Genomic DNA, 15,375 nt, shown 5'->3' with positions numbered 1-15,375 from the left:
GAAAACACTGCTGTGAAATGAGATAACTAATTTGGTAAGACTTGGTTGTGCGTCATACAAGTCAGTGTAGGTAGGAAAGGTCAGATCATCTATTGCTCAATACAGTCCCGGGTGCAGCCAACGCTTTACGGTTTTAATGCTCTCAATCGGAGCGGACGGAAACTTCTTCTGCTTCTCCTTAGAAAACGTGGGCGATATGTTGATGATAAAATTCCTTATTAGGGTTTTTGAAGGAGTTTGGGCGCAATGGCGACAAGTTTGGGGACTCACAGTTAAGAAAACAAGCGACGGTGACCATGGAAGCTTCTTTGGAAACAAATCAGCTTGCACTGTGAAGATCAGCTAGGAGAGAGAAAATCCCATTTTGGAAAGTAATTAAAAGAGGATAATGATGAATAATATCGATCAGACTTCGTAATTTTTTTTGTTTCTTTTTTGCTATGAAAAATATCGAAACTGAGACAAGACGCATGAATGTTGTTATTCGATCACGTCAGCAGTGGGATGGGACGGAAGTAACATATCACAGGGGCAACGGTGGTATGTATAGCGGTCCGTCTTTATCAAGCAATCTGTCTGAAATGCAAGATCTAAACAAAATTCGTCCTGGATGGTTTTAGCTGGAAAAAAGGGTATTTAATGTTTTTACCATCTGTTTTACCTCTGTGCAGTCTTGCTTTCCTTCGATTCCGTGGGTGATATTTCAACTCGCACGAGAGCGCATTTTCCCGGGATTATTTGGCGCTTGGTGAGTGACTCCTTCGTTGTCATTTCGCCATGGAAAAAAAAACAAAATTTTTTTCGTAATTATTTTGTCATCGTAAGTAGAATCTCAAAGGTCTAAAGGGTGGCAGAACACGTACACAGGCTTTTTGGGCTCGATGGCGCTGAGTTTTCGGTAACTAGCTGAGTAACGCGCGGAAGCGTGACCTTTCAGACTATAGAAGCAAAATTTCGCAACAGTATCGTGTCTATGTGACGTGACTTTGGGTTGCCCGTGCTGGTTTTTATACTACTTTGTCCCCCAAAAGAATGGAGGAATAGAAGATTTGGGCGCATTCAAGACGCGTGAAGATTATAAGTAAACTCCTAGCCTAAATGAACAGAAATTGACTTTCTCTTAAGACAACTGTGTCGTGGTAATAGAGTGGATAGAGCGCGAGAGCTGACGCATAAAAGAGCAATTATATTTATAATGACTCTTTTTGGTTTTAAGTGAAACAAGAGCAAGGCAGCAAGGCCTCTGCTCTCTCCCATACGAGCTCTCAGGCTGTGGGTGTCAAAATTTCACGACCATTTCCTTGATTCTGCTGAGATCTCTGACAGTCTTTCCAAAAGACCGTAAATGGTATCACTACGTATCAAAGACTGATACATTATTCCGTACATTATTCGCAACGGTGAGAATGAGGCACGGTCCGCCCTCTATTTCTTATACACGGTACTCCTACATAATGTCATGTGGGCGTACAACGTTGTCAGGAATAAATGATCAGGTGTTGCTATAAACCTAGAAGGGGAATAAAAAAGTTGTCATCACCATTGTTAAATACGACAGCCCTGGAAAATATGGTTTGTGCACCGAACTGTCGAATCATCGAGTTTATTGAACCGGAGAAGCTCTTGAGACATGTTTTACAGCGCTACAGCTACTTTGCTGCTCTTATTTGTTTTGTTTGCTTCAGCCCAGGGACGCAGTCTGCAGAATCGAGGTAAGTAATAGTACTTTCTACCCTGCGAAAGACATTTCTCTCTTGCATGACTCTTTAGCGTTTACGAAGTCGTTTGTGTGGCTTGTCTATTGCGTAGTTGGTTTGTGTAAATAATCGTACTAAAACCAGTCTCCAACCAATAAAATATTCTTTTATAATCGGTTCCAAAAAGACAAGATCATACATTCACTCCGATCCGAAAAACTAAGTCCTATCTATCTGATCAATACCACGTGGTCTGGCTGTCAAATCCGAATCACGTGGTAAAACTATTGTTCCGATTACGACTAGCCTACGAACCGCAGACGTATTTCCGGTCGTCGTTCCGGTCGTCGCTGCTCGAGAGAAGCGACGACCGGAAATAAGTCTGCGGTTCGCAGGCTAGTTTACGACCCGTGATAAAACAAACCAACTACGGGACTGACAAGCTACACAAACGACTTCGTAAACGCTAAATGTCATGCAAGACAGCATGACATCTTTCATAGGCTAGTTAGCCAAACATCACGCAGTGTTGTGAAATGTTTAGTGCACTATAGTGCTTGGATACATGGTGTGTTTCAAATTAACAGGACCTTGGAAATAAGCACTTGTAAGCACTGAAAACACCTGCCTTTTCACACTTATTCTAGGTCGATTTTTCGGAGACATATCTCATGACAAGTGCTGAAAATAGCGTTTCGGGCCTCCAAACTTGAAAATTTTCTGGGGGAGGATACCCCCCCCCCCCCCCCCCCCCAGACCCCGCTACAAGGCTCGTGCATTCGGCACTCGCGATAATGCCCCCTCGCTACAAAAAACGTAGCTGTGACCATCTACTGGATGAGACGCTATCCTGATCCACTAGATACTGAGTGCAAGAGATTTATCAACTTGATAGGAATTTATTCAGTTTAGGAAACGATCCACCTTCTGAACAAATGGAGCCTGTTGTTTTTATCCTATTCTCTTTCATGAACATAATGGAACACAGCTAGAAGTCAATCAAACAGAGACCGCAAAAAATCAGCATTCGCTGTGATCATGGAGGTTAATGGTAACTATGAAAAAAGTAGAGGTAAGAGATGTGCCTTATCGAATGTCACACGTGCTCTTTTTATTTTCGGAAGATAATAGTGAATTACCACTAATGATAATATATTAGTGAATTCAAGTATCCACATTAAGATTTCTTTATAACTTGCTTCTTTTAAGAACCAGGTGAGAAAAGTGGACATTGAAAACTTCATTAGAAATGACACCTGTAAGAACTGTCATCTGTGTAACTCTTAGAATAATTAATGAAGCGGGCAGGGTTTCCGAGATTTTTATTTTATTTAATTGGTTGATTTTCTTTTTAAGGTTTTTAAGGTTGTTAGGTAGTTAGGTGTCAACAATTAGTTTTCACTCCGTGTGAGCTTAGCAGTTGACACATTAATAAAGTCTTTATTATTAGTATTATTATTATTATTATTATTATTATTATTATTATTATTATTATTATTATTATTATTATTATTATTAAATGACATAAGTGAATTCTAATCCGGGTGCCAGTGGTGGGGAAAGGGGAGGGGGGGATCTCCCATATTAAAAAAACAGGGATGATCTTCGTCTCCTTAAGGGATGTAAATGGTAGATTGTAATGTCACTTAGGGTCTTAGAGAAGCCAATAAATGAATCCTTACAAGTATCGCTTGGGTTGTTCTTAACTAAAGGAAACTGTCCAAACAAACCTAGCGCTTTCATACTTTGTTGAAGACAACACTCGATCAAAACACCTTTAACGCACATAAAACCACTACATTCTCTTATTTTGTCGGTTGTTCGTGGATGGTCTTCAGTCGTCAGGAGTCAATTAAGACCTAAACCACTCCCAGCAGATTTGTCTCCTTAGATTTAAGGGAATTTTAATTTTATCACGGGCATCCCTGTTCATTTTATAGGGGAGTCGGCCCCACCCCCTTCTCGGGGTGTCCTATTCCTCAATTCATAGGAAAAAAGAGGACTTATTTGCGCGCAATACATATATCGTTTCTCATAATTTAGCTTGCAAAACAGACGTGTGTTAATATACTAAATAAAACTCACTGGTTTCCTTTTGCCGGATCTTCAACACTTACAAAGTGTAAAATTAAATAAAACTGAATGCAGGCCTGCCGGGTATCGGATAGGCTTTATGCCGGACGTGAATTATATTATTCAGTTAATTCTCAGATTTTTAAGTTTGTCCTGGCCAACATTCCTGTTTCCCTCCAACAGACGGACAAGAGCTGTTTCAAGGTGATATTTTAATGACAGAAGACATACGTGACGAGTTGCGTTCTATGGGGTGATACCCACTGAAAACAAACACATTATGTTCGAGACCAGAGAGTCCAGAAAGATCTGAGCGAGCTGCAATATCCAATAAAGCGAGCAGATGGATAGGAAGAGATGGCAAGGCTGAATAGGCCATTTCCGAGTTCTCCCGGGCCTCTGATTCAAAACGAGGGTAGGTGCTCAGCCTTTGATATGGAAATCATTTTTCATTCTCATGCAAATAAAACTCATTTTCACAAGAAAGGTTGTGCACCTAGCCTCATTTTGAAAGTGAGGGTTTTTGGAACAAAATAGATCAAAATAAAAATCAAAACGATTCGACAGATAAATTTTAGAATCTGTTAAATGAAAGGAGGTAAATATACAAAGACCCTCCCCAAGATTTGGGCGGAAGGAAACCAACAGAAACATCTGTTACCGAGTTTTGCTACAAAAGTGTGAATTTACTCCTAGAGGAACTCATAAACATTAAAGTGATACTTTTTCTAACACTTGAACTGATCAGATAACAAAATTCTTCGAAAAAAGTCACTTTTGAAACTTAAATGACAGCTCTCTCGGCCGTCATGAAAATGCTGCGTCACGCTAAAGCTTATAATTTCAAGCGCACACTATTACAAAACCAAGAACCCTTTTGAAGCGAAAATTTGTTTGAAAATTAGTTTTCAGCTGCTCTAATACACCATGAAAGTAAAATCTCAGTAGGATCGATAGTTTTGTAGTTTGAATTTTAGTGACGTCATGTGAAAACCAACAATTCCCTTAAATGGTGTGACAAGTCAGCTGCTGCCTTATTGTTGCTGTTGATATTGTTATTGTTGTTGACATCTGCATGCTGATGATATCTTCAGTAATTATTTTATCTCATCAGGCTTCAGATATGCATTCCATAAGTCCGAATAAGTACGCTGACGGTAGAATCAACAGCCTTGGAGTTCCCTATGACTATGACAGTGTAATGCATTATGACTCGTGAGCCTTCAGCATAAATGGCAGAACAACTATCGGTGGTAAAAACGGTGACACCAGACTAGGTAACTCTCGCGGGCTGAGTCCGAAAGATATCCAACAGCCGCGGTTACTCTACTGTGGAAACAGGCCTGTGGTCACCAGACCGCCAACCCGACCACCTACTGGTAAGGTGTATGGTTGATCTCATTAGTGAAATTACCAGGCCTTCTTTTGGCCCGAAATTCCACATCTAATTTTCCGTATGTTTCAGTGCCAAGAGGGCATCAAGGTTTTAAGACTTTTAAAAGGTTATGAATGAAGACGTCAGGGAATTAAAAGACATTTCTGAAAAAAACCTAAACACACGAAAGAGCACATCAAAAAAGGATTCTAACGGGTATTTTTGTCCCAAAATTCTGAAAATTGTGAGCTAAAGCCAAAATTTATGCTCTAAACTTTCAGTGCATGGAGTTCTCTGTAGGATCAACAAGTCAAAAGCTCACGATTGTAAGCGTTATTTTTTAAAATTTAAATTATTAAATTTGGACAAAACAGTTTTCATGGTTTACATTAGTGACGTGTACTCATTGGGGATTTCCACCGCTTCATTTTCATATCTTGGCAGACAGGACCCATTTAATCGTAACATAAGGATGAATTAGGCTTCTCCCGGCAATTAAGGCTGTTGTTACAAGGATAAAAGCTCCCACTGTTCTTTCTGGGCCGCACAAGGATTTTGCAAAAAAGGAACATAAGGACTACATGACAAAGAATTGCCGGAAGAGTTGTTTCTGTGTTGGAGACGATAAGACAGACTAATGGCTAAAAATACCAAATTCTCTTTTAATGCAGGGCTGCTTCAGTATAAACAAAAACCTGCCTGATAAAGTTGGTACACAGTGTTCGTTCAATAGAGACCATACGCAAAAATGCTTCTTGTATACAGGTTCTTATTGCATGTTTTTTTTAAATGATTGCCAATTTTGCTCTTCGACCTGTTTCATTTTTATCGCTGAAAATGCTACCGATGTCTGTCACTGTCTACAGAATTTTCTTTTTCGCACTACGAGGTGGGAGTTTAAAGTAAACGAGGGTTCGAATCCAAGGATAGAAAACGTTTTAGCATTCACAAGTTATTCATTCCATCACGGAATCCGTTTTATCGAATTCTGTGTAATGGAGAGACCTCACTACTTCAAATATCATCATGTCAGGATTAAGTTACTCTATCTTCAGTAATAAGCTGGAGATTTCTTTATTTTCAGGGGCATGTGAAGATATAGACGCAAACTGCCGCTATTGGGCGGAAGAGGGACATTGCAGCTCGAACAGATACAAAGATTTTATGACAACACAATGCAGGAACAGTTGCAACAAATGTTGACGATTGTTCTCCTGGAACTGAAACACAGCCAAATGATAAACCCTCTAAGCCTCAATATACATGTTGTAGTTAATTTTTTATCTCAGGTAATTTTTGTTTTTCTTTTGTTTTTGGGTATGATAATGTATGCTAACGAAGTTGAAACAAAGGAAAAATAAAAATTACCTGAGATAAAAAATTAACAACATTCCCATACAGATTCTCCTGACTGATCTTCATAGATTTCCCTACAAAATTATTTGAGAGAATATAATAAAGGATCAAAGCACTTCAGTTTTCTTTGGTGATCATTTTAATAATTCTCATAACCAAACAGTAACTTTGAATATTTCTCTACTAATTAACCTTAACATGATGTTTGTACATCCAAGGCCAGGATTGTTAACGTAAAATCTAACTACAATTCAATATGTCCATGACGAGGTCACAGTGGAATATCTTGAGCTTATTACAATTTCAAAGGCTTTGAATTTAGCCTATAAACAGCTTAGTCGTTTAGACTTTCGCCCTTCAAGTACTTTTTACATCAATAAATAAATGTGCCAATATCTCCTAGCCAGAAGGGCAGGCATTAATTATCCTTAAGCACTGGAACGTATGAATTTTAATTTCTCAATGATTATTTAACATCCTTCGACCATGTTCGAGTGATCAGTTTAGTAGTTTATAAGGACGCCTTCCTCGGTGCGTGACGCCGGACAATGCCACCACGCATGCTCCCTATGAAAGATATCATTTGAGCCTGCGCACTGGAGCGAATGAGGAAAGCAGTTGTTCGTAACAGCGATGTTACTTGTGTGACAACATGAATCCCCACAGGGTCCCCATTGGGATGGAGTAGACACTTGGTAAAACTCTATAAAAGAAAATAATATTGAGTTTATTTAGAAATTTCCACTTAGCGCTTACAGGCCTTTGAAAGACAACCGAAAAAAAAATAACGAACAAACAAACAAAAACAAAAAACACGCAAAAACAACAAAAAACCACGCTAACGGTAAACTGTGGACAGTTTTTAAGTCGACGATTCTAAGAAGATAGCGTTATCAAGATGGCGGATGGTTCTCGGATTTATCGCTTATCCAAGACAAGCTCTTTCTTTTAGGAGAAGCCAGGGGAAGCAATAATTTAGATCCAGTTCAAACGTCGAACTTTTAACGTACCGAACCTAATCCCTTCAATTAATGACATGAGAAGATCGACGTTTGAATCAGCTAAGTCCGACCTATCTTTGGGTCGACCCGTGGATTAAGTTCCAGTTGCCTACATGGGAATGTCGATTATTTTCTATGGAGCGACTTCGCTTCAGACGTCGAACTTTTCATGTGTTGAATCTTATGCATAAATTTCTCTAATTTATTTTCACGGGTAATAATTGTAGACAATTGTACATTGTGAAAATAAATTGAGTCCGTTTTATAAAGTTCGACGTTCCATTCAAATGTCGAACTTACAGTATTTGGGTCGACCCAAATAGGTATTAAGTTCGGTAGAAGAAAAGTTCGACAGTTGAACTGCGCCTTAATAGCGTTTTGAGATTCACGGCGCTTAAAGCTGGGTCAGTGTTATGTCTTTTTAACAGAGATTCCTACGCAACTTCGAGATAAAAAAAGGAAAAAAACTAGCGATGAGAAGCGATCGTTTTCCTATAAAAGTCCCATAGTGCAATTCGACACAACACAGACCCAGTCTCGCGCTCAACTTCAAATGACCGCTGACCTTTATATGTACTTACCATCGCCATACAGGTCTCTTGAGCTTCCACTTGTGAGCGCTCCACTTGAAATGAAAGCATAAGCGCTGTCCTCATTTTCAAACGCCTGAAGGCCATTTGACATTAGATAGCTTTCTCTGAGGTATAAATAAAACAAACCCTTTTTAATGAACGGCAAGTTTCTTTAAAATAATTCTGTCTAGCCTTTGAGAAAAACTTAGTAGGGCTCTTGGTCCCACATGAAATTTCAGAGTGCAACTGCTCTGAACACATGGCATTGCGTTGGTGTTTTATTGGTTATTTATTTATAACCTCCTCAGGTTCACTTCTTTTTTCACTCTTTACCCTGTAAATGAAATCCTTTGTGGTGCTGTTCATTATCGGTTGGTTTGTAACTCTAATCCTGCCCTAATTGTTCTGTTGTTGTCTTTAACAAGATATATTGATATAAATGAGCAGGACGAACCTTTCTGTGTTACCAAGGAATCGAATTGAGTCTCGGAATCCCTTTGCGAAAGGATTACTATAAATCTTGAGTCGAGTAATCTGCAAGAACATTCAAAGTTAGAAATTATGTCTATGATTACGAAGCCGGCATTGCGTTATCATTTAAACTTTTTCCAAAAGTTTCAGTAACTACAATCTCCTGCAAGAGGCCACGCCATCAAAATGGGAAACACAGAATTTATACAGCCTTCCCTCCTCGCTCGTCGCCGCTGAGGACGTTTCGCAGCGGCGAGGAGCGACGAGGGAAGGCTGTATTCGCAGGCTAAGGGGGGCTCTCCGGAGGGCTCTGACAGGGGCGGGAAAAGGAAGGAGAGCTTGCCACTACGTCTCCGGAATTTGAATATCTGCATCCAAAAAGTCGATGCGAAATGACTTTAGTTAAGACGTCATTGCCCTTGGCGCGTGCTTTCATGTGTTTTTCAATGTTTGTTCACATTCTTGCTCGTTTCCGCGTCGCGCTGATTGGAGGAAATCTGACAGTTTAGTCGAAATTGGAGGCGTAATTCAAAGTCCAGAGACGTAGTTGCAAGTTGCGCCCCGGAGAGCTTGCTCGCAGGCTACTAGTCCCTAGGCCTCACTTTTCCACGCGGCCTATGCGTTTTGAGTCACGTGGTCCGAGAGAGTCTCCCGGCCGTTGATTGTATTTGTGACACAGAATTCTCTCTTTTTTTCTAATTCAAATACACTATAGACTTACAAGATGATTCTGATAGGAAGTTACAGCCATGAACGTGGTTTCTGGGAAGACGAAAGTTTCCGCTCTTGTTAAATCTGTTTTGTTCTCCTGCTCTTCAGGATTCTTAAGCAGATGGATTCTGGGTTGATATTTATGCATCGAGTTCAAGATGATCTGGAATTTAAGGCAAAAAATAATGAGCTTACTGCTTTAGAAACCCAAAATGCATGTGGCCAAGTGGTTTGGGCGTGGCATTGAAATAACGTGCTCTGGTGGCTGGTGCACCCCAATATCGCCGTGATCACTAAGTAGAATAAGTTGTTTCTCAGTCCCTGGGGGCAGAAAAGTGTAGGGGGCGGGTTAATCAGGTTTAATAGTACCAGACTGGGGTTAAGGCCAAATCGTTAAAAATATCCTGCGTAGCAGGCGCTTGGAAGTAATGGGTGCCTTAATGGGTGCAAGAAAGAACGGGGCGCGCGAGGGAGACACGCACGTGTCTCTTTCGCGCGTCCCGTTCTTTCCTGTGCCCGTCAAAAAAGGCCCATTTTACCGAAACCGCAGGCAAAAAGATCAAAGTCCGACGGCCTAGGAATGTAGAATCAAGTCCCTACTAAAGGCTAATAAACGTGCGTTGCGTAAAACAGGTGATCAGGGTGGAGGTATTAACGTATCAAACCCTAAGATCAAACTTTGAATTCTCATTTGTTGCCCCTATTCATTTCTTCGAGAAGTAGTGGGGAGAAGTTGATAAAATATCGAGCAAATTCATCTCGTGTGATCATGTCCGTAATTCTCATTACCACTCTGGTTTACAAAGCATTGATATTACAAGAAGAAATTTGATGCTGATCACTCTTAGGGCTTGAAGGGTTAAGGAAACTATAGAGAAATAACGATAACAAGACGGTACAACACCATCAATGATATAAAATAAAAGGGCTATGGTTGGTAAATATGCTTACAAGAAAAGTACATTGATATAGATAAATAATTAATACCAAGACTGGCTAGAAATGCATTAACTACATAAATAAATGCAGGTGCAATAAACAGATTTTCTTGTTAATTTGACTCTTTTTAAGCTGTAAATTCATTTTTTTAAGTAACAGGTGTCACAACATAACCATCTTTGGTGGTAATGGAAAGAGCGTCACGAATTGTGTTTGCAAAAACAGGCTCATGCAATCTACTGACATATTTGAAATAGCAGACAATCCCTTCAGACTTAAAAGGTTGTTGCCAGAGACGCGTTTCTTATGTCGTGAGCCATTTAAAGTTGTGGCTTAAGTCTAAATGGTATATGTAAAGGTCCTTACTTAGGGTCAGTAACCCGTAACAGTACACATAACACTACTAAACCTCAGGCCGAAGCTGCGCCTAATTCCCCCCCCCCCCTCCCCCACCCCCTACTCTTCCTATTACTGCTCCGTTTTACGGTTGTATTAAGCTTCTTAAACCTAAACGGAAAGGAAATAAGTCGAAGCAGGGATTTAAGATCACACTTTGATGTCGTTGAATTCGAAACCTGCCGAGCAAAAAGCAGCAAACGAGACGACTGTCCTAGCTAGTCCTTCCCCCTGGTGAGGATAAAAGCAGACAAAAAAGGCCGCTATCCATATTACCCCTCTTGTTCTAGATAACAGACGCGAGGTGTCTCTTTCTTTCACGGAAGTTTTCATTTTTTTTTATCATTTATTCGCATTATTTCAAATCAGCTGGCACGCACCTAAACGGAGGTGTCCGCGGCTATTTTGGCATTGAAATATTGCTTTCGTTTAGTTTAATGAAACATTTCTTAACCAAACTCTATTATTCCGAAAAAAAAAGCTTTACGACAGTCTGCTATCCTTAACTTCCATCGCGTGACACTTCAGTTGATATTGGACTTAATAGAAAAACACGCGTACTTATACTTTTTAACTTAATGTGGAAAAAAATGGTCCAATTAAAAAGCTAATTGTGGCAAATAGAAGTATATAGAATGTTTTGGTCGCTCTGTAGACTTTACTATAGACTGACACTTTTTGAATATTAAGAATATTTAGCAATGAAATATCCGACGATAAAAAAAAAGGAATAATAACGAAAGGGGATTTTAATATTTTTGTTTCCGTGTATTTGAATGAAACAAGGGTCTTTTTATTACAATTTAGTAATTTTGAGTTAATGCACTCGCGACTGGTGCTCTGGATTTTCATCGCGTGACCTTAATGAGATACGGAAACACCTTAATACACTAGGAACGTTTTTTAGGTGAATTAACAGAACTTTGTTAAATAAGATTATGGCGTATATGGCAGAAAAGACTTATACTTGGTAATACTTTTACTCTGTTTGGGCGCGCACGAGAGAGACTCGCGAGGGAAGAGGCACCCTCGCGCGCCCGTTCTTTCTTGCGCCTACTACTTCAAAGCTACTCAGGCTAATTACGCTTCCTTATGGGCGATGGAACCAAGAGCCATAATAGCTCTTGATGGAACTGAAAGTTAACGAAGAAATTACTTCTTTCTAAATGAAAAAATCCAAGTTTCTTGTCCAACAAGTACACGTCCCAGGCATGATATCAAGCGTAACAAACAACAAAAATGAATTTTGAAAAAACTGTTAGGCTAACAAGTTTTCAAAAATCTACAATCTCAGTCCGTTTTAATTTTCTTCAAGTTTGTCCATCGGATCTATGCCTTATTTTCTATTTGCTGTATGATTAAATAACAATTTGCATTGTACTACATTTAGCGAATTTCCTTGCCCAAGTAAATAGGCATACACGAATGATTGGAAAATGGATTCAAGGAGTATTTCAGCTGTAGGCAAAATGATCGCCGTACTTCCATTTTCCAAGTCTCTGTTTTAGTCAACATTGAACGAAAAGCAGGGAGAAAAGAAAAAGTCAAATGGTAATAACGATTTTTGCAGCATGGAAATCTTAAAGTGTGACCCATTCAAATAAAAGCTAGTCTACGGGGTACACAATGTGGCACTGTTTATAATTCTGGGTGGTAAGATGGATCCAACTTTTGTGTCTGTGGATTAAATCCGGTAATCATAAAACAGCGGGATCATAACTTACTGAGCAGAAATTTCCTATGGTGCCCAGTTTTATTATGCTGCAGTGTAAAAGTGGTTCCAAGAAAAGAAAGAAGTCGAAGCAGGATTTAAGATCACACTTGGCTGTCGTTGAATTCGAAACCTGCCGAGCAAAAAGCAGCGAACCAGACAACTGTGCTGGTCCTTGCTCCTGGTGAGGATAAAGGCAGACAAAAAAGGCCGCTATCCATATTACCCTCCTTGTTCTAGATAACAGACGCGAGGTGTCTCTTTCTTTCACGGAAGTTTTCATTTTTTTTTTTCATTTATTCGCATTATTTCAAATCAGCTGGCACGCACCTAAACGGAAGTGTCGTAGTAGACGCCCCTCTCAGCTTTTTTTAGAGATATTTCATCCATATGGAAAGACACCTGCCTTATATTCTGCTCCAATATAATAAGGTAGGGAATCTATCCATGCAGTTTCTGTAGCATTGATCTAAATTTCAATGGACATATTGGCACAACCCGCAGAGAATGTAGTAGTGTACTAATTGTCCGCGGCTATTTTGGCATTTGAAATGTTGCTTTCGTTTAGTTTAATGAAACATTTCTTAACCAAGCTCTATTATTTCGAAAAAAAAAAAAAAAAACAGTTTTACGACAGTCTCCTATCCTTAACTTCCACCGCGTGACACTTCAGCTGATATTGGACTTAATAGAAAAACACGCGTACTTATACTTTTTAACTTAATGTGGGAAAAAAAATGGTCTAATTAAAACGCTAATTGTGGCAAATAGAAGTATTTAGAACGTTTTGGTCGCTCTGTAGACTTTACTATAGACTGACACTTTTTGAATATTAAGAATATTTAGCAATGAAATATCCGATGAAAAAAAAATAACGAAAGAGGATTTTCGTGTATTTAAATGAAAAAAAGGTCTTTCTTTTTATAATTTAGTAATTTTGAGTTAATGCACTCTCGACTGGTGTTCTGGATTTTCATCGCGTGACCTTAATGAGATACGGAAACACCTTAATACACTAGGAACATTTTTTAGGTGAATTAACAGAACTTTGTTAAATAAGATTATGGCGTATATGGCAGAAAAGACTTATACTTGGTAATACTTTTACTCTGTTTGGGCGCGCACGAGAGAGACTCGCGAGGGAAGAGGCACCCTCGCGCTCGTTCTTTCTTGCGCCTACTACTTCAAAGCTACTCAGGCTAATTACGCTTCCTTATGGGCGATGGAACCAAGAGCCATAATAGCTCTTGATGGAACTTAAAGTTAACGAAGAAATTACTTCGTTCTAAATGAAAAAATCCAAGTTTCTTGTCTTTACACTTTCCAGGCATGAAGGTATAACCTGGGTGTGTGGTTAGATTCTAACCTATCAATGGGCGATCACATAACGAAAACAAGCTCTGCAGCATTCTATTATTTGTACAATATCAGGAGGATAAGGAAATATCTCAGCAAAGAATGTACTGAAACTCTGATACATGCCTTTATTTCTAGCCGCCTTGACTATTGCAATAGCCCCTTATATGGCTTACCAGCGTATCAGCTTCAAAAACTGCAAAGAGTCCAGAACTCGGCTGCACGTCTTGTATTTCACGAAAGTAAATTTTGTGATATTACACCATTGCTCAGAGCCCTACACTGGTTACCTGTAGCATATCGAATTGTTTTTAAAATTTTATTGTTAACTTTTAAGGCCATTCATAAACTTGCTCCGACTTACATTTCCGAACTTGTATCACCGAAAGACACAGGGGGTAGGTACTATCTTAGATCAAATAACGGCAAACTTCTTAACATTCCATCATCCTTTCCACGCTTGGTGATCGATCTTTTTATATGGCTGCCCCTAAATTATGGAACGATCTTCCCCTTTTTATTAGAAATATATCTTCAGTTAATGCTTTCAAGAAGGCTCTTAAAACTCATTTATTTCAGAAGGCGTTTCCCAGCTAATTTATTGTTTTTATTCTCTTTATTAAGAAGGATTTGTATATAGGATTTTAAAGATTAATTTTTATTTTTAAATTGTTATTTTTACTAATTTTTAGGAACGATCTGTAAATTTTGTTTTTGGAATATGTACTAGGATTTTAGGATTTTGTTGAGTCAATGTTATGCGCAGAAGAAAATTTCTTTCCCTGGATTGATATTTGCGCAATACAAATCAATAAATATTATTAAATATTATGATATCAAGCGTAACAAACAACAAAAATGAATTTTGAAAAAACTGTTAGGCTAACAAGTTTTCAAAAATCTACAATCTCAGTCCGTTTTAATTTTCTTCAAGTTTGTCTATCGGACGCATGCCTAATTTTCTATTTGCTGTATGATTAAATAACAATTTGTATTGTACTATATTCAGCGGATTTCCTTGCCCAAGTAAATGTGCATACACGAATGATTGGAAAATGGATTCAAGGAGTATTTCAGCTGTAGGCAAAATGATCGTACTTCCATTTTCCAGGTCTCTGCTTTAGTCAAAATTAAATGAAAAGCAGAGAGAAAAGAAAAAGTCAAATGGTAATAACGATTTTTGCAGCATGGAAATCTTAAAGTGTGACCCATTCAAATAAAAGCTAGTCTACGGAGTACATTCCTGTGGCACTGTTTATAATTCTGTCTAAGATGGATCCAACTTTTGTGTCTGTTGATTAAATCCGGTAATCATAAAACAGCGGGATCATAACTTACTGAGCAGAAATTTCCTATGGTGCCCAGTTTTATTATGCTGCAGTATAAAAGTGGTTCCAACCTTTGAGCCTATGGATGAAATCCTCAATAATGTGACTATTCAGAGGAAGTCTGGTCATGTGTATTTTATTTTAAGGCATCTCTCGACCGACTCTCAGTCGACACTATCGGCCGTTCCTAGGTCGACATATCGGTCGACAGTCGGTCGATAGTCGGTCAACACTCGGTTGCTATATCGTTCGCTATCTACTAACAAGTACTCTCTTGTATTTGCCCCATGTAATGGAATCCAAGAGAGACTGGTATACTGGACCCCTTGCAGTGGATTCCGGATTCTAGGTGCTGGATCCCGAAATCATTGTCAGTGGAACTATATTTC

The 15,375-nt window shown here is 39.1% G+C and overlaps 1 protein-coding gene and 1 pseudogene across 4 annotated transcripts in view; one reads left to right on the top strand and one right to left on the bottom strand.

The window, feature by feature from the left end:
- The first annotated feature begins 1,630 nt into the window (after positions 1 to 1,630).
- LOC140949120 (zinc metalloproteinase nas-13-like) lies at positions 1,631 to 6,547 on the top strand (annotated as a pseudogene).
- Positions 6,548 to 6,672: 125 nt separating this feature from the next.
- LOC140947467 (T-box transcription factor TBX20-like) overlaps positions 6,673 to 15,375 on the bottom strand; it is a 46,876-nt gene continuing 38,173 nt past the window's right edge. For all 4 annotated transcript variants that reach the window (XM_073396581.1, XM_073396579.1, XM_073396580.1 and 1 more), the window contains exons 4-7: positions 9,267 to 9,419; positions 8,529 to 8,608; positions 8,084 to 8,199; positions 6,673 to 7,204 (exon numbers count right to left, since the gene is read on the bottom strand). In XM_073396581.1, coding sequence (XP_073252682.1) covers positions 7,005 to 7,204; positions 8,084 to 8,199; positions 8,529 to 8,608; positions 9,267 to 9,419 — 549 coding nt within the window. In that variant the 3' untranslated portion in view covers positions 6,673 to 7,004. The remainder of the gene's footprint in view (positions 7,205 to 8,083; positions 8,200 to 8,528; positions 8,609 to 9,266; positions 9,420 to 15,375) is intronic.

Source organism: Porites lutea, chromosome 9 (genome assembly GCF_958299795.1).
Source record: "Porites lutea chromosome 9, jaPorLute2.1, whole genome shotgun sequence".
NCBI classification, from domain to species: domain Eukaryota; kingdom Metazoa; phylum Cnidaria; class Anthozoa; order Scleractinia; family Poritidae; genus Porites; species Porites lutea.
The sequence above is the reverse complement of the archived record's forward strand: the minus strand, read 5'-3'. Positions and strand labels throughout refer to the sequence as shown.